Consider the following 26,169-nt stretch of genomic DNA (forward strand, 5'->3'; position numbering starts at 1 on the left):
CAGTTCAGATAGCTTCAGGGAGCCGACGGGGCTCCCCCATAAAAGAGGAGTTGTGGGTGGAGCCAAGGTGGAATTAACCAACACCTACAATTCCAGGGCCCTAAGCACCAGACAGGGCAGCTCTGGGGCATCCAACTGAGCATGCAACCTAGACTGCTGCAACCAAAAAAAACTAACAGGCTCATGCTACATCACAGTGCTCAGGAAAAGCCACCAAGGGCAAATACCATACCACTTAGCTGAACAGAAGAGTGTGCACAGAAGAGAGGCGACCCAGGAACCACTACATCAGTGAAAGAGCCGACAGATCATCCCCTAGCATGTGAGCTACGTCCCCAGTTCCCCCAAATGAGAGAATTTGATGTTTTTTTACATGGTTAGGGAACTTCATTAGGCGGGTTTCGCGGTCGGGGGCTATCTTTTCAGAGACCAGGCCCTGATGACGTCACAGTGCACCTTGTTCACGTCCCCACAACCAAAGTAAGTGGAATTTGGTATTTATTTTTACATAGACAGGTTCAGGGAAGGGAATTTATCATTTTACAAAGAAAAAAAGTATTTTTTGGAACACTTTATTTCATGCGCACAGGGGGAATTTCACAATAAACTCGGTGCAGCACGTTGGTTAAACAAAGACTGCATGACTACCATAACTCTCAAGCCAAGTTCCCACCAAGTGGATTACTTTTCATTAACGTTTAAATTGCTATTTCAGTCATTTCTGCTACAGTCCTTTCCTATTTCCCATACCTGTACTGTCATCTGTTTCTAAATTTATTTCTACTTCTTCACTTGCACATGTTTGGTGGGAAACTTCCTACTTTAATACACATTTTCTGTGCAAAATACTGTAAGTGACAACTATTTTATGCATAACATAATTAAACCAAAAGGGAATTCCACATCAAGCATTTTAAGTAATCCTTCAAAGCATCTATATTAATGGGGCTGAGATGCCTGGATAATATTCTACATGAGGCCACTTACCCAAAGTCAAGTTTTGCAAGGAAACAAGACATCAAAGGATAGATGGAATAAGCATTGAATTATACCATACCTGTAGCTGTCTCAACAACACGTCAACATACTCGCTATGTTGGCTCATGAGATCACTGATATCCCACTTGACACAGGCCATGCGGTTTAGAATTCCATCATAATCAATAACTTGTGTTGCAACAGCTGTGTATACATGATGGCGAATCTGGAAAAAAATTATCATAATTTTATGCATACATCCCAATTCAAAATTTTGTACTATGCATTATTTACACTACTTTTTCTGAACCAATGTCTCTGTACTCCCTTGAGCGCAGGCGGGAGAGCGCAGCCGAATGGAGCCGAATCATTGATCTGCAGGCGACCTGAATCCTCCAAAGCGCAAACCACACCGCTGCGAACTCCGGCACCGTGTTGTGGGCCCGAAGGAAGGATGGACCCCACCACACCTGGTCGACCTGGTGAGCACTCTTCACAAAGCCCCAGCTGAGCGACCACGCGTCCGGGAACACATCAAGCGAGGGCTCGGGTAGGCGCCAAGGCACTGAACCCCGAAAAACCCAAAGAGAACGATGGCGACGCAGCAGCAAAGCCACTGGGGGTCCTGGTTGATGGGGTTCTGGGAGTTCTTCTACTCCTCAAGCCCGGCCCGAGGCCAGGCTTGACTTGTGAGAGTTTGGTCCACCAGGCTGTTGCTTGGAGCGGCCCACAGGCCCACAGGCCCACATACCCACCACAGCCCGGTTGGTCCGGCACTCCTTGGAGGAATAAATCTAGTTTTCCTCTTGAAGATGTCCACGGTTGTTCCGGCAATATTTCTTATGCTTGCAGGTAGGACGTTGAACAACCGCGGACCTCTGATGTTTATACAGTGTTCTCTGATTGTGCCTATGGCACCTCTGCTCTTCACTGGTTCTATTCTGCATTTTCTTCCATATCGTTCACTCCAGTACATTGTTATTTTACTGTGTAGATTTGGTACTTGGCCCTCCAGTATCTTCCAGGTGTATATTATTTGATATCTCTCTCGTCTTCTTTCTAGTGAGTACATTTGGAGGGCTCGAACCCAGCAATCGCGAGAGGCAGAAGGAAAGTCCCTGAAGGAACCAGAACAGCCGATGAAGCCAAACCCGACCCGGCGGGTAGACCATCATCGCAAAGTTCAGGCTTCCACACAGACCCTCGAGCAACCGCCGGGTGACCCGGGAGCCCCCAGAAACCAGCACATGCGGGAATCGCAGCCAAAGGAGAGACTCCGGAGGAAGAGACAAGGAAGCGGTCCGAGAGTCCCACGCAAGGCCCAGCCAGGTCCGAACCTGGGAGGGAGTCAGATGGGACTTCCTCCAGTTCACTAGGAATCCGAACCCGGCTAATTGGGAAAACACCACATCCCTGGCAAGCTAACACGCGGACCGACTGGGAGCCCAAACCAGCCAGTCGTCGAGGTAAGCCAACACCCGAACACCTAACAGACGCAGACGGGCAATGATGACCCGGCAAGACGTGCAAACACTGCAAGATGGCAGGTTCAACTCGAAAGGGAGACAACAAAAGCGGTAACTCTGACGCCCTACAACAAAACCGAGCCAGTCCCTGAACCTCAGATGAATTGGGACGTGCCAATAAGCGTCCTTGAGGTCCAGGGACACCATCCAAGCACCCAGCTGTGGCTCACTTCGACGGGCAGAACTGCGGGCCCTGGCACGACCCATCCGGGAGGAACCCACCCTGGACCCCAGGAAAACCAACAGGTCAGACATCGGCCGGACACTGGAAGAGGCCGCCTGCATATACTGCTGTTCAACCGCAGAAGCAGCAAACAGCAAAGGACAAAAGAGAGAAGACAATCTAAGAGCCAGAGTCGAGATAAAAACTTGGCTCATTTTACCTTGTGAAATAAATTTGGCCTTATCTCAGTGAAACCAATCATGGGCATTGGAAAGTCAGGAGCCAACTCTAGTACTAAATCAAGCGGATTCTAGAAGGGAAGCGAGCACCACCTGCCAACACGCGAGGCACGCAGCGAAAAACAACAACAGCGAATCCCACAGGATCGGCGTAAAGAGCTTCAAAAGAGCAGATGACGCACGAGCAGCCGAGGCAAAGGTGCTAGACCCAGGAACAGCCCCAAGCGCCTCTGCATCCTCCGTAAGCCAATCAGAAGACAGTTTAAGGAGGGTGAAGAAACGCAGGACCGAAGCCAATGAGCTCCGTGCATGCAAGTCCTCCACCACAAGCTCTGCCAACAAGGAGGGAACCTGCACAGAAAGCTGAACCATGCCAACATCCTGCAGAAGAGCCTAGACGATGTTCAGGAATTCCTGAACAAAGAGGACTGTTGCGCTAGATTGAAATATCTAGGAAAGCCGGAACTAGTGCTAATAAGTGTTTACTTAGGGGATCAAAGTGAGTGAATGTGACTCCCGTGTGGAGATCCTCTCTAGGGTCCATAAGCACTTAAAGGCCGATAGACAGCAGGAAAGGCACAGAGTACCAAGAAAAGTGTCCCGGCTTCCACTGAAAAGGAAGACAGAGGAAGTGACGGTGAGAGTGATACTAGTGAACTGAATATCAGTCTACTCACTGTGAAATTGCGTACATTGGAGATAAATCGCGAGATAGAGTGGAAAAAACTAGAGTTAGAAAAAGAAATGAAAGAAAAGGAAATGGAAATTAAACGTGTGGAAATACAAGAAAGACGAGAAGAGCAGCGCCATCTGTTGTGCTATGAAGCACAATGTCAATGTCCCCAGTGAATAAGTGATACTTCCTGGTTTCACCAGTACCATCCATATAACTGATGATGTGTCTGTTCACGGAGGTAATATGGGGCAACAGTGGTACTGAGGCAGGCAGTTTACCTTTGGCAGCCTAAGCTTTCCCGACTTAGTCCCGCCAGACGACTAAGTAAGCCGCTGCCGATCAGAAGCAGAGTGTGTTGTCTGCTATTGGAGTAGCATTGGAAGAGATCGGCGTATCCCGGGACTGGCTAAGGGAAGAGACGAGCGACAGTGAGGTGCTTGTTGAGGAGCGTTACTAGCCAGTCGCTAGAGGTTTCTGCCAGGAGTTCGCTACCCCTGTATTGATTGTGTTGTGGCCCCAAATCAGCTCGTGGCTGAGGTTCTCTGCCAGCACTTGGCTGGAGAGTGGTCGTAGGGTAGAGGCACCTCGTGATACTGTCAGTAGGCTGGCCCACAGGAAAGGTAAACTCGCCAGTGTTTCCCAGTACTGTGGCCAGTAAGGTTGAGAAAGGTACAGAGTGTAGTGGAAACACTGGGATTGACGGAGGCGGCATCGTGTGAGCGTCTTGGAGTGTTCAGTGTCCTGTGCGAAAGCGACACTTGTATATAAGTATAAGAGTAGTAATATTCCATTTTTATATATATCGAGCAGACAGCATGCTAGACTTGTGATCCTGTGGTCCCGGGTTCGATCCCAGGCACCGACGAGAAACAATGGGCAAAGTTTCTTTCACCCTATGCCCCTGTTACCTAGCAGTAAAATAGGTACCTGGGTGTTAGTCAGCTGTCCCGGGCTGCTTCCTGGGGGTGGAGGCCTGGTCGAGGACCGGGCCGCGGGGACATTAAAAAGCCTCGAAATCATCTCAAGATAACCTCAAGATAGATCTATTTATGGCGATGGTGAATATATTGGTGAAGGAAACGGTGTTTTGTTCATCTTTGTTATTATTCATGCATTATCTGGCCAATTCCTTGAAAACCACTACCGACTCGGGGTCGGATACCACACATCCGACATCAAGAACCAATGTTCATCCATCAAGAACCCGGTTACTGGTTCTAAGTGGTCATAACATAATTGGCCTATGTTAAGGGTCAATAACATAAGTGGCCTAGAACTCCACCCACATTGACTGATGCCAAAAGTTAGGACTATCTCTATCAGCCTTGGATAGCTCCGGGGAGCCATAGGGGCTTCCCCAGAAAAGATCAGCAACAAGGAATATGGCCTCCTATGTATGTATGTCTGCAGTCAAATTGTCGAGATATAAACTTGGCTCATTTTACCTTGTGAAATAAATTTAGTCATATCTCAGCGAAGCCAATCATGGGCATTGCAAAATCAGGAGCCAACTCTAGTACTAAATCAAACAAAAAGTTGCAAGAGAATAGTTAAGTTCAGTTCCGGAAGGCACTGTTTGCACCCATTCTCTTTCTAATCCTCACAACATCTAAACTCCTGGGACTGCCTGAAGCACTTGGGCTGCACTCTTTAGAATTTTGATGAGAGAGATCGTATATTTTACATGTGGGAAATTTTTGTCAGGTTCCTGATCTGCATATTATAACTGACTTGAGTGAGAGATGGAAAGAGGGTACAAGATAAAGCTAGTCAGAGGTAAGGGGTGCCATAAGTTTCAGGTGGCATGAGTTATATTAAACAGTGTCAACTTCAAGAGCCCAAAATTCTTCCGTCTTCAACCAGCAAATACAGGAACTCAAGTAAAAGTCATTAAAAGAGAGCTCATTGGTTCAAAGACAATGTAAGACTATATGCTATAAACACTAATAACATTGCTGATTAGGTAGATATGATATGATGATTAGGTAGAAAGACTGACTTAAAGCTAAGATATTAAGAGTGTATAACTCTGGAAATCTGCCAGAGGTACAGAAATACAGGTACTGTTAATAGTTGTATCAATTTCAGGAAAAAATTTGTTAAGAGACTTCAAGCAGAGAACCTGTTTCCCACCTCGGGAGTAATCTTCACAGTGCCTGTGTAGAACTGCTGGAGAAAAGTTCTTCGCTGCTGAGGGATGAGAGGTTCAATATGGCAGTGTAAAGCCTCCAGCTGGGCTGCTAGAAAAGCCAGGCTCTCGACTGCTGCTACTCGAACTGGTAAACCATATATACTTGTTGAAGATGATATGTCCACCACTGGTGATAACGATGGACTTTGTACCTGTATAAGAATGAAATACTGTGCAACATCATTGGCATTGCATGTAGAAAGGGTTAGCTAATTTACGAGTACTGTATACAATGTACTCCCTCCCTACCCATCTCCTTTCCTATATGTTTCTCAGTCAAACCTAATATATTTCTGAAAATTATAAAAATGAATACCAATAGGAGTAACAATTTCAATAAGCCCCAACCTTATCCTGCTCAGATGGGTCATCTTGGGAGGCATCTGGGTTAAGAATGAGCGTGTCTTGTATTTTCTTGAGCGATCCCCGCAGCCGTCGACTGGGGTTCTGGTCCAGTTCACCCCTTTGTTATAAAATGGAAAAAAATGTGTGCAAATTTATAAAAATATAATGACAAGCTTCATAATACAAACAATACTCTATTTAGAAATACTGTACGGTAATTGCCTGTTTAATGGAAGTCAGGTTATAAGACTTCAGGATTACTGGAAGAGAAATTGATTCAAGTAGCTTCTGGAAAATTCAAAGACTATTCAGATATTCTGGATCTAGATAAATTGTCAGAAATAAACTTACAAATATTCAAACATTATGGGGTTCTGGAGTATTCCTGGCTAGCATACAATCCCTTGTTCTCCATTGGAGCTTGGCTTTTGTCATACCTGCACACAAGGATACTGTGAGGTGTCGTCTGCATTCCAAGTGTTTCTGGGAGCTCTTCTTATGCACCTCTTAATGACTGCCTATGTGTTCCTACTCTTTCATGGGATGCAAGTCTCATGCAGCTCCATGCCTAGGTTGCCCTGTTGTTGGCAGCACTTGAAGCAGAAAACATTCACATCCACCTGCATCTGGGTTCCATTGTGCACTTCCTTGAGCTCCTCGAGTTACATTCCAATTGGCTCACGAGGGACGTCAGAACTCTCGGTGGGGGTTCTCACATGGGTGTCTTTGTATCTACTGTTATGGTGTCAACGGCACTCCCCAAGCTAAATACCTCTGTAATTCAGGAGGCAGTGACCACGTTCTTCGCCTCCCTACTTGCATGTCAACAGGCATGGACATACAAGTTGAGATATACAAGTAGCCCATGTCGAATCTAGTACGGACATGCAATCTTCCACGTTGATATAGCATGGGCCCTAGCTCTCTTCTCCCGCCTATCCTTTTCTCCCCAAGGACATGGAAGGCTGGTTTCTGTTTTCGGCAGCTATGGCTTATGGGCCCATATCAAACCTTCTTAGTGTATGGGGGTTTTATTCATTGTCTTCAAGGAGGTCAGGGAGGACTGGGGCATTGCCTTTCCTGTTCAGGGTAGATCATCGGTGGAGCCAGAGGCCAGGTCACATGTGTTTTCCCCAGCTAGGTCTTCATTGTCTGGTTGGTGCTGTGTTTGCTCTTATCAGAATGTAGTCCTTTCTAGGTTCATGCAAGCTCTTTTGTTGTTCACCCATAGGACGGAGCAGTGAGGGCAGGGGATTGGCTCACTTGGTTTCCCAACTTCTGGTCACACAATTAGTGGGTTTTTAAAGTTGTTTCACTCAGCCTTGCAGTGGGGCTGGTTGGTTCCTCCCCCATTCCGGAAGTTCAGGTCATTTTATGGAGTGGACCATCAATGCTGTCTCCTATCTGTGGCTTTGCAAGCGGTTCTGGTGCTTGGATGTGGCCCTCTTTGCATCAGTATGGTCTTGGCACCTTCCTCTTTATTCGGTGTCATTCCCCAATTGTGAGGCTCTCACAGGGAATGCTTTTCAGGTGAACTGGTCCAGGTAGGGGTCCCTATACCTCTTCCTCATAGTTCAAATATTGCTCAGGGTCCTGGCCAGGATGGAGTCCTACAGGAGGAGGGTAATCTTTCTGGCTTTTTTTTTTTTGTAGGGATATTAATGCATGGGCCCCAAGCTTCTGGCTGGCCCACTAAGTGTTACTTCTTTCAGTTTTACTTAAGCGGATTATGAGTATTTATGACTCGTATGGTTGCTTCAGTAAGATTTTGCCCCATGTGTTTAACAACAATTTCTGCTCTGTTGAATCTAAGTTGAAATCTTATTGGGTTTCCTGCCTTGGTGTCTGACTGAGCCTTGGTCTCAGGGGCTGCTCGCTCGGTGTACAAACCCGGGCATTTTTCCATGGCTCCCGCATCTTCTTGAGGGTCTGCTCAGTGACATAATTCACTAGTTCAGCCTTCTCTGGTTTTTCTAACACAGGTTTATCAACATCTTAATGGTGAGCAAGTGGCTAACTTAATGATGTCCCATGTGTGTGCTTCTTCTCAGCGATAGTATGAGGTTTTATGGAACTCTTTTTTTACTATTTACTGTCCCTTCTTTATTGTTCTTCAGTGTCTGACCATGTGGTGATCTCCTTTCTGTCCAGGATTTTGTTGAGCTGCATCTTGTAGAAGATGCCAACTCCAGAAGGCAGAACCGGGTCACACACGAGGAAACAAAGCCCCCTGAACCCACAAAGAGGTCCCAAGAGGAAGAAACCTCCGGAACGAAACCAAAGAACACAAAGGAACCCGGAATTGAACCCGGCGGAGCCCAAACTACCACATTTGCCAACGGAAATACACCACAGAAAGGGCAAAGCCCAGCACCCAGACAAAACCCCCAGGGAAACGGCCAAAACGAACCAAAAAACGAGGGACAAGGTGTGAGAGCAAGCATAAACAGACAGGGACACTGAGCCCAAACCCCAGAGCCCAGACCCAAACAGACAGAAAACGCAAAAACCAACATCCAAACGTTCCCAGAGGAACAGAAGACGGGCAGAACACCCCAGAAAAGCAAAGAAACGTCAACAGGAGGATAAAACCCCTGAAGGAGGTGAAAAACTCACCCAGGCACAGGTAAACAAACAGCAGCACCGCCAGCGGCCAAGCGGAACAAGTTGCAGAAAGAAAGTGGCCACCAGAACAAGGAGCCGTGACCAACGCAATAGATCCGAAAACACGCCAGCAAATGTGGGAAGTACGCAGACGAGAGGGACGAAAAACCCCGCCCAGAAGCAGAAAACCCAGGCAGGGTCAAACAGCCCCAGAACTGCTAGCGGGCATCCACCACAGCCCCGGGAACCTGCAACAGAAGGCCTCGAGGCAAAGCTGTCCTCCACGCCCTCTGCCCTTAAAGAAAAGGAAGAGTCCAGAGGAAAGGCAGCAAAGAAAGGGCCACTGGTAAGACTAAGAAGCCTCGGAAGGAGGATCAGGCTTGAAAACCTCCGTCCCCAACCCGAACTGGGCAGCCCCGGAAGTCGCCCGAATCTCGGCACCAACTAAACCCTGCCCCGATCCCGAAATCTGCAGACGATCAGGAGCCCCGAACAGGGAGGGAAAAGGGGCAAACAGCACCTAACCAAAACGGGGCAGCCCTGGGGCATCCAGGTGGGAAACCAACCTAGCACGTAGCAGCAACCTAAACCAAGCCTGACACTGAAAAGCATCTTTGAAAGTACTCAGAGTATGGGTAAAGATGTGTATCAGTGCTATACCGACGGCTCTGTAGAAGTAGGTGGACGATGTACCGGATGTGCATGCAATATATTTGAACAATCTTCTCTCGTACATACAGCAATGAAGCACATCAATGACTAGGCAAGTACAACTCAAACCGAACTTGCAGGCATATACGTTGCCACTGAATTTTTAAAAGACAAAGGCAGTGGACTTATATACTGTGACTCGCAGAGTGCACTCCTGGCATTGAACACACATAGTAGTGACACCCAGAAAATAGTCAGTGATATTCGAATGAATGTTTTAGCTGCTAAAGAAAACAGATTTGAAATTAAATTCCTATGGATACCATCACATGTTGGCATCTCAAGGCATGATACTGTTGATATGCTTGCAAAAACAGCCTGTAGAAAACCAGTGGTAGAAATTGATATGGGTGTTTCATTAGCAGTGACAAAGAGAATACTTAAACAAATATCTAATGAAGATCTCACCGACCTAACAAATTCACAAAGACCTGAAAGTTGTAGCATTAAATATTATGATAGATATCGTGAGGAGACATTCACATATGGGACTAATAGAACAAGAACCCGGCAATGTGCTGTTATAGTGGCCAGAATACGCCTGGGATATAGACGTATCTGGCAGCTTTCTCAAAACCCAAATGTCGAGTACACAATGTGTCAACTTTGTGAAAGAGAAAACATGCACTTTCTTGAACGTTATATTGTAGAATGTCCCATACTGACTGACTTTTGCCCTCCTGGGCTAAGGTATGCTGAACTCTGTAATTACTATACGAGTACTGGAACACTTGATATATTGGACTTGTACCCAAGATTGACCATGTAATGTATCAATTATACAATGTATGTGATGTAACTATATAACCTGAGCTTGTAAAAGCACCTTAATCACCTTCAGTGATTAAGTGCTTAATTGCACACTAGTTTCTCTATCAGCTATCTCACCCTGTCAGAGTAAAAGAGACAAATGTATGTGAATGCATGTGTGTGTATATATGTATGTATATAGTATGTATATGTACGTATATGTGTGTGTGTGTATATGTGTATAAAGTATATATGGAAGCTGATCAGAATTACATTTCACCTTTGTAAATGCACATTAATGACACTATGTAAAAGACACATCGAACACTTTATGTAGGGCATACGTAAATCTGTGTATCTATGTATTTACGTAAGTAGGTTAGCTTAGCATTTTAAAAGCACCGAATCACTTTCTGTGGTTAATTGTTCAATAAACCCCTGAACTATATGTTTAACACATCTCAAACCCTGTCCATGGAGGACAGAAGAAAATGTATATATGCTGGTTAGCATTGTAAATGTGTGGCCACGTCTGTGGTAGAAAACAAAAACAAAACAAAAAACAAGCTTGCAACGCGGATGCCGCCTGTACTCTGAACAGTAAGGACATCAGAAGAGTACTGGAGAACAAGCAGAGAACACATCTCGCAAAACTCCGGGTCAAGGTGTCAGTGACCCAACAGGCAGCATGACAAAGGTAAACGAGGCGACTGTCACCCTGAGACAAGGGCACAGCAACGAATGAACCCGCACAAGACGGGTTGGAACCCGGAAGACACATCCAGTGGTCCACCAAGCCCCAACAGGGTTTTCCATGGCCTGTAAATGATAAAGAATAGATGCGAACACTGAAAACCCCTGCGTCGTGTACAATCACAGGGGCCTAGCAGAGGGCCACCAAATACTACCAGCAGAACTAGGCAAATGAAAATAAAAATTAAAGAAAATCCACGCAAAAGTACACTGTCCCGAGAAGCAACAGGAACCGGTCACCGCGTAGGTAGCAGGCCGCGGAACACCTTGATGCCCTAATCAGCACAATACCAGCCAAACAAGGGCCACAAGCTCCAGCTGGCCCTAATGGCGAGGCAAATCCCAAGCAGCAAGAACCTCTATGAGAATGGTTCCTGAACGCCCCAGGGAAGATAACCCTGTCACGCAGGGGCAGTACTCACAGGGCACTTAGGGAAGGAAGCCCCTAAGCACATGCAGCTCCGGTACTGATGAGGAACACCTGGCCACCGCACAACACAAAACACGGCAGTAAGCGCCACGAAGGCAATCACCGCCTAGGAAACCGAGGGCTAGAGAAGCGTCTGTCCCAGTTGACATTAGCTTACGAACTGGAGTGCTGTGCAGCTGGCGTGGTGAGATCTGGGGCCCCCCCTCCCTCCCCCTTTCAGGGAGGGGAAGGCTGCGCAGACGAGCAGCGCGGCAATAGTGTGTTACGTTTCCTTGTTTGCTTCTTTCCTTGGGATTGTAGGGGAGTTCTACCTCTCTGTTCAGTTTTTGTTGTTAGTTTCTTACCATGTGGGGTTTGTTTTGTTATGCCTAACCCCGGGGTGCCTAACCCCAGTCGATGGCAGATAAGGAAAACCCCCAACCACAGGGGGGTTTTCCAGGGCCATTGCTTCCTGAAACCTCTCTGAAGAGGCCAGGTTCTGGCTCATGGTCCCTGGTAGGTCTGAACTCCATAGCTAATGCCCCGGTCTAATATACTGTAACATACATTAGCCCGATAAGCTCCAGGGAGCCGTAGGGGCTCCCCTCAGAAAACCAAGGGGTTGAAATTGAAATTGAAATTGAAATAAGTTTATTGAGGTAAAATACACACAAAGGGATGAGGTAGCTCAAGCTATTCTCACCCCGTTCAGTACAACGTGTTAGTACATACATAGACACACATCACAAACAATAAACCTGTTACCAAACATTCTGAGAGATAAACATGCACATTTCCTCCTTCACAAGTAGTATGGTATCAGACGTACACACAAATACTTTTATGACCTAGTTATACTGTATAGACAATTTGCAAGAGACATGCAGATAATTCAACAAAATATTACAGTCTTGGTGCAAAATTCTTATATCTCTCAAGAATATCATCAACCTTTCCTTTGTGACACATCCAGGCTATTTGCTCAGGAACAGTCCTTATCTCAGTGTTTCTATATACATTAATCAACGGACAATCAAGAACATAATGGGCAAGGGTGTGAGACCTTAACATACCACATAGTTTACACTTCGTGTCATTATCATGAACACCTATCCCATATTCCCAGTAATATTTGTACCCAAGCCTGAGCCGCATATACACAGAGTCACTCCAAGCATTTCTCCTTTTACCATAAGTGAAATGGGTGTTTTGACTTGCATACATGTAGTGTTGCATGGTTTGACTACTCTCATACATTATCTCTCTCCTCTCCACTCCTGCCTGTGCCTGAATATTTCTGATTTTGCTTCTTATTTGTCTCATTGTGAATTCACATTCAATGTCAACTTGTGGTTTTGATGTGGCACGTTTGGCCAAGTCATCCGCCACCTCGTTGAGCACTATTCCAACATGAGATGGAATCCACATGAATTTCACACTATGACCTTTCAGCTGTATCTCAGTTATTCTTCTCTTACAATCCTCAACTATAGACATGAAGACTGGGTTTCGACTGTTTAAGGACTCCAGTGCTCCTCGGCTATCGACAAATACAAAAACATTTTTGTCGTTATGACGTACTTCCTCCAAACACGCCAGAATGGCCTGCAGTTCAGCTTGTGTGGATGATATATAATTACTAAGCCGGAGTTCAATTATCCTGTCCACAGTCCCAAACTCCGAATATTCCCTTATTAGGACACCACACCCTGCCCTGCCATCCTCCGCCACCGACCCATCGCAATATACATGTAAACTGTTGCCTCTTGGTAACCGAGATATCATGCTTCCATACAAACACCGTAATTGTCCCGGTTCATGATGAATCTTTTTCACCTTGAGGGGTACAATTTCGACGTCTATTTTCTGTACTTTCCAGGGAGCAGACATATTACACTGTCGAGAGGGTTTACAGCAGTCAAGTACATCGTATTCCCTGAGGTCATGAGCTAATCCCCTCGTGTAGCATGTCTCCCTCAGTTTCCTGGAAGTGTGTACGTCACTCAAGAAGGTCTGAACGCTCTCAAACAGCTTATCCCCTCCTTTTCTCCGCATGAAACGAATAGCTACTCTAGTGTTAATGTCACGGACTCTATCACACACACTCTGTAAATTTAATTCCATTCTCATTATTTCAATCGTTGCATTTCTTTGACATCCAAGAATAATCCTCATAGCCTCGTTCTGTATCAGCTCTATTTTTTGAATTCTGCCTTGGCCTGTGTAAGACAAAACGGGTGCTGCGTAGTCTATCAGGGACCGAACAGTGCTTATGTATAACATCCGTAAGATAGGTACCCCAACACCTTTACCAGAAAAAGCCAGTGCTTTTAGAGGATGCAGACGGGCTTTACATAAGGTGCTGATATGATTTATTTCAGCATTTTTACTCTCACATGTGTATCCAACATACATGCCCAGATACTTGTACTTCTGAACACGGCTCAGTTCCACACCATTTAAAGTGTTATATTTCTTCGTTTCCTATACTCATATTTGGTTTTATCTGCATTTATAACTAAGCCTAACTTGTGACAGGTTGTACCAAGTATGTTAAGAGCAGTTTGAATTTTGTTCCCGGAAGTGCCTTGTATAAGAATGTCATCAGCATATATGATCGTCGTGACCCCTGGAGGATACATCTCTGATGCTAATCTGTTCATTAATACATTGAATAAGGTGGGACTTAATACTCCCCCTTGTGGGGTACCTAATTGAAACCTCCGTTCCTCAGACATATATCCCTGATAGTACACCTGACCTTTTCTGCCCTGTAGATAATCCCCTATCCAGTGTAGCAATCTCCCTGTTATTCCCAGATTGGCTAATTCGCATAAGATTACTTCCCCATTGGCTTTATCAAATGCTCCTTGTAGATCAACAAAAACTCTACAATTGTCATCCATATTAGACAAACACTTTAAGAGACAATTCGCAGTACTTTTGCCTTTGATAAAACCAAAGAGATTACTGGACATGTTATCACCTACAAGGTAGAGTAGCCTATTTAACAAAATCCTTTCCATCATTTTACAAAAGCAGGATATTAAGGAGACAGGTCTGTAGCCTCCATTTGACTTAGGGATAGGAATGATGACAGCCTCTTTCCATTTTCTTGGTAACTTTCCCTCTCTATAACTCATATTAAACAAATCAAGTAAGGGACTAGGTTTCATACCGGCTAAATAATTAAGAATGTCATACGTTACTCCATCTTTCCCGGGAGCAGTAGAGCTGCCACTTTTTATAACATCCAGTAGCTCATCGTGAGGGGTTTAGACAGGCCAAGTCCAGAATGAACCTCAGATCCGAACACACTCCCATTTTCGGAACTGGAAACAGGTGGGAAACCCACCTGAGGGACAGGGTCGTTTCGACCACCCCAAGTGCACCCACTCCAAGATGTCCTCACAGAGCGCAGGAGAAGATGCCTGCCCCACGAACCCCGAACCCCCCAAAAGGAGGATGAGCCATCCAACACCACTGCAGGCCAGAAGAAACAACCAGAAACACCCACAAATCATGGGACCAGGAGTGAGCAAACTGAGCCAGCCTCCCCCCCCCCCATTGCTCCATCAACGGGGCAAACCGAGAATGGGTCAACACCCTTAACAAGAACCCAAACAACGCACAGAGCGATCACTGCACCGACCAGATGCCGGTGGGTCCGAAGGAAGCCACGGCGGGCCAGTGGTGCCGGCTCCCAAGCTGGCACCACTGACCCACCACAACCGGAGGAACCCAGAACTTTGGCACGACTCCTCCGGGAATGACACCCCCCCATCCCGCCCAGAGAACCAACAAATCTGACATAGGGCAACAGCTAGTAGAAGCCGTTTGCAGATACGTACTGCATAACCTCAGAATCCACAAACAGCAGCAAACAAAAAGGTGACAAAAATCTAAGAGACAGAGTCCAAGAGAGTCCAAGATTTAAAAGAATGAGCGAGCACAACCTGCCTGCACATGAGGTGGGAAGCAAAGAACAGACACTGCCTCCTTCAGAATCAGCGCATACAACTTTCAGCAAGACAGCCAACGCTTGAACCGCCGAGACAAGCGCACCAGACAAAGGCCCGGAACCCCAGCACCTCCACATCCTCATCAAGCCATTCCAAAGCGGGGAAAAGAAACGCAAAGCCGAAGCCAAGTGCCCCCGGGCACACAAATCCTCAGCTACCAGGATTGGGACCCGACAGATGAGTGGACAGCACTCGGGATTCATAATCCTAAGATTCCAGGTTCAATCCTTGGTGGAGGCGGAAACAAATAGACAGTGTTTTTTTTTTTCCACCCTGATGCTCTGTTCACCAGCAGTAAATAGGTACCTGGGAGTTAGACAGCTGCTATGGGCTGCTTTCTGGGGGTATGTAACAAAAAGGAGGCCTGGTCGAGGACCAGGCCATGGGATAGCTAGGCCCCGAAATCATCTCTAGATGACCTCAAGATAACCAGGGATGCCAAAAGGAGGGGAACCTGCACATGGAGCTACACCTGATCAATATCCTTAGGAAGAACAGGGGCGAACAAGCACGCATTGAGGTGCTCCAACTTGCCCCCCCCCCCAGGTAAACCTGAACCACAGTAGAAGTTTCCCGCCTCTCAAGCATGCGGGTCGGACAAAATGAATGCCACGCCCCCAATGAAAAGAAAGGACAGTCTGCTAACCAGGATGACTCCGGTAACTCGTAACGCACCCAATAAGGGAAAACCAACCCCAGAAATGGGGTTTCAAATGAAAACCCCAGCTGACCCCAAGGGCGGGCAATCACCGAGCATCAAAAGATCCCTATGGAGTTACACTGTAGTTCCCGAACGACTTGTGGAAGGCAACCCCAAACCGCAAGGGCAGTACGTTCTTACAGGGCACCTAGAAAAGGTGGCCCTAGGCGCATGCAGCCCCAGTACTCTGTGAATTACTCCTGGCTCACACAGCAGAACACCACCACAAAGGTACGGCATTGCTCAGAGATAGAAGCCAGAGTCGAACAACTGCCACGCAACACATCACATCCAGAGGGGCCTCGTAGCCTGGTGGATAGCGCGCAGGACTCGTAATTCTGTGGCATGGGTTCGATTCCCGCACGAGGCAGAAACAAATGGGCAAAGTTTCTTTCACCCTAAGTGCCCCTGTTACCTAGCAGTAAATAGGTACCTGGGAGTTAGTCAGCTGTCACGGGCTGCTTCCTGGGGTGTGTGTGTGTGGTGTGGGAAAAAAAAAAAAAAAAATAGTAGTTAGTAAACAGTTGATTGTCAGTTGAGAGGCGGGCCGAAAGAGCAAAGCTCAACCCCCGCAAAAACACAACTAGTAAACACAACTAGTAAACACAACTAGTAAACACATCAGCCTCAGAACTGGGGTTGGATGGCCGGCGCGAAGGGTCTAGGGCTACCCCTTCCCTCTCCTAGAGAGGGGGAAGCTGTGCAGACAGCGGCACGGTGGCGGTCCTGACGTTGTGCTTCTTTGTTTTCAGATTGTGGAGCAATTTTTCTGTAGCAATTTTAACCAGGTGGAGTTTGTTTTGAGACGTCTACCTTTCTGGGTTCTTAACCCGGTAGATGGCACACATAGAGTGCTTCCAACCACATGAGGGTTTCTATAGGCCATTGCTCCTTGTGCCTCTCTTAAAAGGGGAAGGGGGGGACAGGTTCTGACTCGTGGTCCCTGGTAGGCTAGAACTCCAATTGAATTAACTGATGCCACAGTCTAATACATACATATCAGTCTGGTATAGCTCCATGGAGCCGGAGGGGCTCTCCACAGAAAACCCACTGCATTACAAAATAATGAAGAATTAAGCTGTACATCAGCAGCTCCATTTTTGTTCCTAGTAGGTCATTCACTTCACTTAGGTGGTTATAAATGGTTCTCATTGCCAAAGAGAGAGAAAGCCTTTTAGTTTCTAAATCAGTTATTAGCCAGACTCAATGGTGTTAAAGTGACTGACTGACTGACAGACAGGCAAGGACATCATCAACTTTATTTATTCATATTTATTTACCCTTCAAATTACAGTCAATCAGTTTTATCATACTGTGTATTAATCATTAGTTACGGTAATGAAACACGATCACTCAAGCTGAAAAATTTAGGTTATGCAATGACACTGGTGACCTTTTGCAAAGCCCTTCTCTCTATTAAGTTTTTTAAATTTATTCATATACAGTATTTATTTTCTCATTCATATACTGTAAATTTTCATAGACCATGTGTCAAATTTATACAGTTGCAGTTATGTGGCACAAGATGAAAACAAAGGCAGATTTGAGACAGAAGCATTTAGCAAACAGCATTGTACTTCTTGTAAATAGAGAGCTAAATAAATAAATAGAAATATGTATAGGTACTACAAATGTTATTTTTCAAATTTTTAATATTATGCAAAATTAATGTGACTGTCACACACTTCCTTTACATGTGAAATAAGATCACAATAATATGACATATCTACCTGGCTCCAAAGAATGTGAATACACTGTAGAGGTAGTAGTCAAACAGATGGCTAAGGCAAATCATCACATCAAAAGCTATGGGTTGTAATAATCTCATCATCTGGATGTACTTGCCAATAAGTCTCAAGATGGTTAAAGTTGTGTTGGTCACAATTGGTGTCTGGAAGTAAATGTAGTGTGAAAATTCATGGGCCATGCAAAATATTACATGTTTATCTATACAGTATCTGTAAAATAGATACTTGGGGCTAGCCTCATTAAACTTTGCAGGGTGACCTTTGGGTGTTAGGGGACTGTCATAAACTCAATTTCAAAAGAGGACACTATGGGAAACTTAGAAAATTCTTTAATGAGTTTAATTGGACAGACTTGTTGCTAGGCAAGGAAGTAAATGAGATGAATGCCAAATTTTGCAAAATATACAATGAAGGTACGCAAGGATTCATACCAAAACAGAGATGCAGGACCAGAAAACATTGGTTCAACAGAAATTGTAAGAGGGCCAGGGAAGAAAAGACAAGAAAACAGGTTCAATATAGGAAGAGGCCTATTCCGCAACCATACCAGTACTACAAGCAAGCAAGAAACAATTACACAGCAGTGGGAAGCGATGCAGAAAAGAACTTTTGAAAAAGATATAGTGGACAAATGTAAAACAGATCCAGGCTCAGATCCAGATCACCAATAAGAACAAGAGTGCATTAACTAAATAAAAAATACTCTAAAAAGTGGGAAAGGAATGATAAACTTTCAACTACCCGGCAGTCATATGCAAAGAGTGGGTAACAACAAACAACAACTGTGGGATGGTACGCCACATATGGAACGCCACCTTGGCAGCCGGTTGAGGCAACTCAAACTGTAGAGCAAAATTCTTGCCAAAAATATAAAAAATGTAACCGCTGATCTGAGAGGAGGGAAGAGAAGGGGTACCAAAAGCACTGGAAAATAACGTGCAATAAATGTATGATTAATCAAATGAAAAAATTGTTATATTAATATACTAATACAGTATAGTATATTGCATAAAGAAGTTATATTATGGGGTTCAGATATCACGCATAAAGAAGTTGTCAGGCTGCCAACTCCATGTATGGAGCGTATGGCTCCACATGTAGAGTACATTTTTCTGCTCCACATATGGAGCTGTAGCTATATGTATGGCTATATGAAACCACTTAGGAGTCATATGTAGCTATATGAAGCCATGTATGGAACATTGAGCCACGTGATACGAACAGATGACTCCAGCAGTCACGTGATGCAAGACAATGCCTCCAATATTCTACACATCTCTCTATCACTAGCTATGAAACTGCCTTTATAACCACATTCTTATAAGTTCCAGAAAATGAATCCACAAGATTATATTGTGAAGGAACATGAGGTCGTTTCATGATGCGTAGATGCAGGAAACAATGGCCAAGTGCTGTGTCTCTCTACCTCATGCTGTGAATATAATAACTTGCATTGTGTTCACTGATATCTGAAAATTGTACATAGTCTTTGTCAGTCAGGATCATCTATGATACTATCAATGCAAAATAATTTAAGTTACCTATTTCATTCATCATTACTAAGGGGCCCCTAGCTACACCCGTGAGCTGCTCCTGCATTCACCAGCCTTGGTCGCTCTCTATGTACTGAGGCTCTCACAGCCAGTACAGATGCTGACAATTTTTTGTCAAGATGGCGTCTGTTTACTGGAATCCTGAGGCATAGGATGTGAGCTCCGTGTAGTTGCCGGAGTTTTGAATCTCTCCATGCACTTAGAAGTGCCATATGATGCTCTGTGCACCCCCGATCGGACACCTTAAGGCACGCTGCGCAGTGCAGTGGTTGAATGAGGTTGTTAGTGTGAAACATTCCATCCTAGAGAGCACTAGTGTCTTGAAAAGCATCACTAGTGGTATGGATTTCCTTGTTTGAAATGTTCTTGTTATCCAGCCTGTCATTTTTCTTACAGTTGCAACAGCTCTTTTAGGCCAATAAGACTTCTATGACTGATGTAGCTGAGTATTAGGAAATAATAGAAGCAACATAGCTTCAGAGAGGTACGAAGGGATTTACCAGAAAAGTTTTTGATATATTATTTTCCCAAAAATATTTGTGTTATGAATTAGATTTTTGGTGGTCCAAAAATAAATCTGGTTCTGGGGCACAAATGGTAAAATTATACACATTTTTGCAGTGCATCCTGCTCGTAAATTGAGGACTCCCTGTACTATAATAGAAGTAAACCCGTCATCTATTTCATGTTGGCATTCGCAAATTACTTATTTTCTAAACTGTAAACACAGTAGTTACTGCTTTCACAATTTATATGTATGTACTTTTTCTGTAACATAATGGTAGTATAGAGTATATTGTAAATAAACTGCAAAATATTTACAATACACCCTATACTACCTATTATGTTAAATAAAAAAACAACGTTGAATGTAATGAAACGCCATTTTCTGGGTGAGTCCCAGAGGCACCCCGGAGCTTACTAGGCTGATATGCTAATGTCAGACTTTGGCATCAGTCATGTGTATGGAGTTCTGTGGGCCTACCGGGGACCATGAGCCAGAACCTGGCCCCATCAGAGAGGCATGGGGAGCAATGGCCTATAGACACCCCCCGTGTGGTTGGAAGTATTCTATGTCTGCCATCTACCGGATCAGGCACCCAGAAAGGTAAGCATCCCAAAACAAACCCCTATTCTGGTGAAAATATTGCTACCAAAAAGTCGAACAAGTGGATAGAACTCCCCCTAAAAGAAACGAGCAAACGGGCATGACGTCACACATCGCCGCGCCGCTGTCTACGCAGCTCCCCCCTCCCCCGAGAGGGGAAAGGGGAAGCCCCAGACCCCCTACGCCGGCTATCTACCCATCAGTTCTGAGGCTGGATGTCAAAACACATCAAAACTACCGACCGGAGGAAGGGAGGGATGCTGGGGGAGTCTCCGGGTCTCGCCCAGAAAATGGCATTTCATTACATTCAACACTGGTTTTCAATCTGGGGGGAGCCCCTTTGGCTCCCCGGAGCTAACTAACCACAGAGGAAAACATAGGGACTTACCCGGGAGGCGGTTGCTGCTCACTCCTCAATTCGAAGTCGACACAACTGGCTACAGCCGCTGACCCAAAGCAGCACAGGAACGACGAGGCCCATTGACTTTCACTAGGTAACGAGCAGCCAGGACCCCATTCAACCACTAAAAGCCCCGTGCCTGAATGTCAGCCCAGGACATGTTGCCAACGACGGCAGCAAGAGCAGCGAACTTTCGAATGTCATGGGCACGGGGATAGACTGCAGGCTGGCTAGCCTTAATAACTCTGTGGACGACCTGGGAGACCCACACCCATGTTCAGGGAAGAAGGGAAACTGGATCAACCCAAAGAGTGTCCCATGGACACAGAAGCTGTGGCGTGCAAATAATGGTGAAGAGCCTCAACCGGACACAAAACATAATGCACCCCCGGCCTGACCAACCAAGCATCAATAACCCAGAGACCCCTCCGGAAAGCGGCAGTTTCATTCTTCGCAAGAAAAGAAGGAGACGGCTGCAAATGAACAAAGCCATCATGAATATCGAAGGAGCAGAAACCTCAACGCCGAAGGAGAGCATGAAGCTCCCCAACCTGACCCCTAGAGGCTAATGCCAACAGAAAAAGAGCCTTGGAGAAACAATCCTGAACCGAAGGGGCCACAACAAACCGAGGAGAAGAAAGAAAAGAGAGCCCTTTGTCCAAAGACCAAGACAGCTCAGGCGGCGCATGAGCAGGCCGGAGGTAAAACAACGCATGAGACAGCTTGTAAAACGGCGCAGAAACAACATCAATACCAAACGCATGCTGAAGGGGTTCCACCAGCGCCACACGATACAAGGCGACAGTGTTAGGCATAAGGTGACGGTCCTGGAACAACCAAGAGAGAAAGGACAATACCCGAACAGAAAGCGAAGCACAACAACGAAGACGTAAAAAGAACCAAAAGGACCGCCAGGAGAATTCATACTGCCACCGAGATGAAGCCCGCAGGTGGGACACCAACAAAGACACCACCTGATCACCATATAGATGATGATAAACCTGATAGAGATGATGATGATGATTTGTTTATAAACCAGAGTAAAAAAGACCATACACGAAGACTCGAGGTGAAGTTCGAACCAGCCACATGACACACCAGACCGATCTGTTGGAAGAGGCGGAGCCACGGGAAATCCTAAAGGTTCGGACACCGTGCAAGCAGCGCCTGAAACCACAGCTGGGCCGGCCACCACGGGGCCAAGAGGACTAGTATTCCCTGGTAGGTCTCCAAGCGAGTTAGGACCTGGAGCAACAGCTGAAGCTGGGGAAAGAGGTACAGGAATCCCCACCTCGACCAGTCCTGCCGAAAGACATCGACACCGATGGTCTCGCAATCGGGCAAGGGCACCACATACAGGGGTAGGCGCCGCAAATAAGCCGACGTGAAGAGGTTCACCGCGAGTGCGAGCAACCCTCGAACTCGCACAAAGCAAGGGGGGACTCCGGGGACACATCCATCGGACCCATGCGCCCCCTAGAGGTTTCCCAGGGTCCTGAGCGCCTAATGGAAACTCACACCCAGGTAATCCCAGGCAGGGATAAGCTAACCGGCACCCAAAACTACCAAACAACTGTCTAAAGCTGAACCCCATGGACGTGTACTCTCATGGGGACCTAGCAGGGGGAGGCACCATCAGAAGAGAACCGTGCACAGGTCAGGCACAAAAAAAAAGGGGGAAGCAAGGCAGACCCCCCTATATGGCAAAAACAAAAAGAAAAACAAAACCCCACAAGAGGACAACGTACCACAAAGAACAAAGCCAGCCACTGTAAGTGGTGAAAACAAGCTGCACAGTACCCTGCACCCCACCAGTGCAAACTGCCTCTTACCCTAAGGTAAACCAGGAAGACAAAACCCCTAAGCACCCAAAGGGCAGCCGAAAACCGAGCAGTATTACGACCTTGCAGAGGCAGACCCCGAGGAACTTTTAGAAGGTAGCCCCAAGCTCCAAGGGCAGTACTTACAGGGCACCTAGGGACGAGAACCCTAGGCGCATGCAGCCCAAGTACTGTAGAATAACTCCTGGCTCCCGCACCCCTGGAAGACAGCCACCACACTCAAAGCACAGTGTTGGAAATGCTAAAGTCAAGCACACGACCTCCACCTCTAACATCAGCCTGAGAGCTGACGGGTGGATATCCGGCATTGGGGGGGTCTGGGGCTTCCCCTTCCCCCTCCCGGAGAGGAGGGACCTGCCCAGACAGCGGCGCGGCGACATGTGACATCATGCTTATTTGCTCGTTTCTTTTAGGGGAGTTCTATCCAATTGTTCGGCTTTTGGTAGCAATATTTTCACCAAAATAGGGGTTTGTTTTGGGATGCTTATCTTTCTGGGTACCTAACTGGGTCGATGGCAGACATAGAATGCTTCCAACTACACGGGAGGGGGGTGTCTATAGGCCATTGCTCCCCATGCCTCTCTGAGGGGGCCAGGTTCTGGCTCATGGTCCCCGGTAGGCCCACAGAACTCCATACACATGACTGATGCCAAAGTCTGACATTAGCATATCAGCCTAGTAAGCTCCAGGGAGCCGAAGGGGCTCCCCCCCAGAAAATACATACATTATAAACTTATTTTAATTACATAAACGTTTGATCGTACCTTGCCATGATCTAATTTCCGCTTTGGGTGTGGCTGGGGAGGTTCTCCAGTTTGTTCATCAACAAAATCTCTCTTTAGCTCCTCTGGGACATCATCATCACTGTCGTCATCACTCAGAGTCAAGGGATCACTTGCCTCTCCATTTGCCATAATGTCTTCTTCTATAGTTTCTTCAGCTGCTATATCAAATGGGGAGCTCTCTCTACTGAATAAGTCAAACACATCCTTTCTCTCTATATTGCTTCCTGTAAATAATAAAATAGTTTTTAAATTAAGTACAATGTAGTTCAAATGCTTACGAGTGATCGAGGGAGGCATCCTTGTTCTCTTATCCCACCATACTTAATGATACAAATACCTTGTATAATAAAAATACTTGATAGTCTTAAGGGGAACTAGTCCTACCATAACTGCAGTGTGGTGCTCCCCGAGTAACACTGACAATGAAAGCACACAACACACACAGACGTGCGCGCGCGCACACACACACACATCACCTGATCTTTCAGGCATCCCTGTGTACAGGAATCGTAGCAGACGTGTGGAAACAGGCTAACATAGTTCCAATCTACAAAAGTGGCAGCAGGGAAGACCCCCTCAATTATAGACCTGTATCATTGACAAGTGTAATAGTGAAAGTATTGGAAAAGCTAATCAAAACTAAATGGGTAGAACACCTGGAGAGAAATGATATAATATCAGACAGACAGTATGGTTTTCGATCAGGAAGATCCTGTGTATCGAATTTACTCAGTTTCTATGATCGGGCCACAGAGATATTACAGGAAAGAGATGGCTGGGTTGACTGCATCTATCTGGACCTAAAAAAGGCTTTCGACAGAGTTCCACATAAGAGGTTGTTCTGGAAACTGGAAAATATTGGAGGGGTGACAGGTAAGCTTCTATCATGGATGAAAAATTTTCTGACTGATAGAAAAATGAGGGCAGTAATCAGAGGCAATGTATCGGAATGGAGAAATGTCACAAGTGGAGTACCACAGGGTTCAGTTCTTGCACCAGTGATGTTTATTGTGTACATAAATGATCTACCAGTTGGTATACAGAATTATATGAACATGTTTGCTGATGATGCTAAGATAATAGGAAGGATAAGAAATTTAGATGATTGTCATGCCCTTCAAGAAGACCTGGACAAAATTAGTATATGGAGCACCACTTGGCAAATGGAATTTAATGTTAATAAATGTCATGTTATGGAATGTGGAATAGGAGAACATAGACCCCACACAACCTATATATTATGTGAGAAATCTTTAAAGAATTCTGATAAAGAAAGAGATCTAGGAGTGGTTCTAGATAGAAAACTATCACCTGAGGACCACATAAAGAATATTGTGCAAGGAGCCTATGCAATGCTTTCTAACTTCAGAATTGCATTTAAATACATGGATGGCGATATACTAAAGAAATTGTTCATGACTTTTGTTAGGCCAAAGCTAGAATATGCAGCTGTTGTGTGGTGCCCATATCTTAAGAAGCACATCAACAAACTGGAAAAGGTGCAAAGACATGCTACTAAGTGGCTCCCAGAACTGAAGGGCAAGAGCTACGAGGAGAGGTTAGAAGCATTAAATATGCCAAAACTAGAAGACAGAAGAAAGAGAGGTGATATGATCACTACGTACAAAATAGTAACAGGAATTGATAAAATCGACAGGGAAGACTTCCTGAGACCTGGAACTTCAAGAACAAGAGGTCATAGATTTAAACTAGCTAAACACAGATGCCGAAGAAATATAAGAAAATTCACCTTCGCAAATAGAGTGGTAGACGGTTGGAACAAGTTAAGTGAGAAGGTGGTGGAGGCCAAGACCGTCAGTAGTTTCAAAGCGTTATATGACAAAGAGTGCTGGGAAGACGGGACACCACGAGCGTAGCTCTCATCCTGTAACTACACTTAGGTAATTACACTTAGGTAATTACACACAATGGAGCTCTTAGGAGTGAGCTTTGCACTCTAAAAGGGAGTATTCTTCAGCAAGGTAAGATTATTACTGCATTAACAGACAAGGTAACAAATCAGGAGGAGCAAATCAAGGAACTAGTGAAAGAAAATGAGGCATGGAAAGTGAAGTGTGGTGACTTTGAAGAAATAAACAAGAAAATAGACTCATATGGTGAACAACTCCAAGCAAGCCTAAGGGCTAACATAGAGTTAGGTAAGGATCTCCAACTGGAAACTTCACTGACAACTCACATAGAGGAGGTGAATAAAGAACTAGAAAAGTATAAAGAAGAAATAAAAGCGACATATGCTCAAGTTGTAAAAGAGAAAGAGACTATCAAAGAAGTGTGTTCGGAAGTCAAAACCAGAAATGACCAACAAGAAGCAGAAATTAGGCAAGCAATTAGGAAAGAACTGGTTACCAACAGTAAACTGGTACAAAACACTGCAGATAGAACTAAGTCCATAATCATTTTTGGATGTTTAGAGCAGGAAATTTCATCTAGGGTGGACCGAGCGGCAGAAGAGATGAAAATCATAGAGAAAATAGGTTTAGGAGAAGGCTCAAAGGAAAATGTCAGTGATTTTATAAGAATTGGAAAATATGAGAAAGAAAAGAACCGCCCCTTAAGGGTGACGTTTAATGGAGTGAAAAACATGATGGATGTGCTGAGAAATGCCAGGAAATTGCAGAGTGATGAGGTTGGCAAACTTTGGTCAAT

General features: G+C 45.5%; 1 protein-coding gene across 1 annotated transcript in view; it reads right to left on the minus strand.

Moving 5' to 3' along the window:
* Positions 1-26,169, minus strand: part of Vps50 (vacuolar protein sorting 50) — a 69,094-nt gene that overhangs the window by 15,072 nt on the left and 27,853 nt on the right. Inside the window, 5 exon segments of the mRNA XM_069313923.1 lie at positions 1,058-1,204; positions 5,716-5,925; positions 6,122-6,236; positions 17,798-17,958; positions 23,482-23,726. Of these exon segments, the coding sequence (XP_069170024.1) occupies positions 1,058-1,204; positions 5,716-5,925; positions 6,122-6,236; positions 17,798-17,958; positions 23,482-23,726 (878 nt within the window).

The sequence above is a fragment of the Procambarus clarkii genome, chromosome 7, assembly GCF_040958095.1.
Source record: "Procambarus clarkii isolate CNS0578487 chromosome 7, FALCON_Pclarkii_2.0, whole genome shotgun sequence".
Taxonomy (NCBI): Eukaryota; Metazoa; Arthropoda; class Malacostraca; order Decapoda; family Cambaridae; genus Procambarus; species Procambarus clarkii.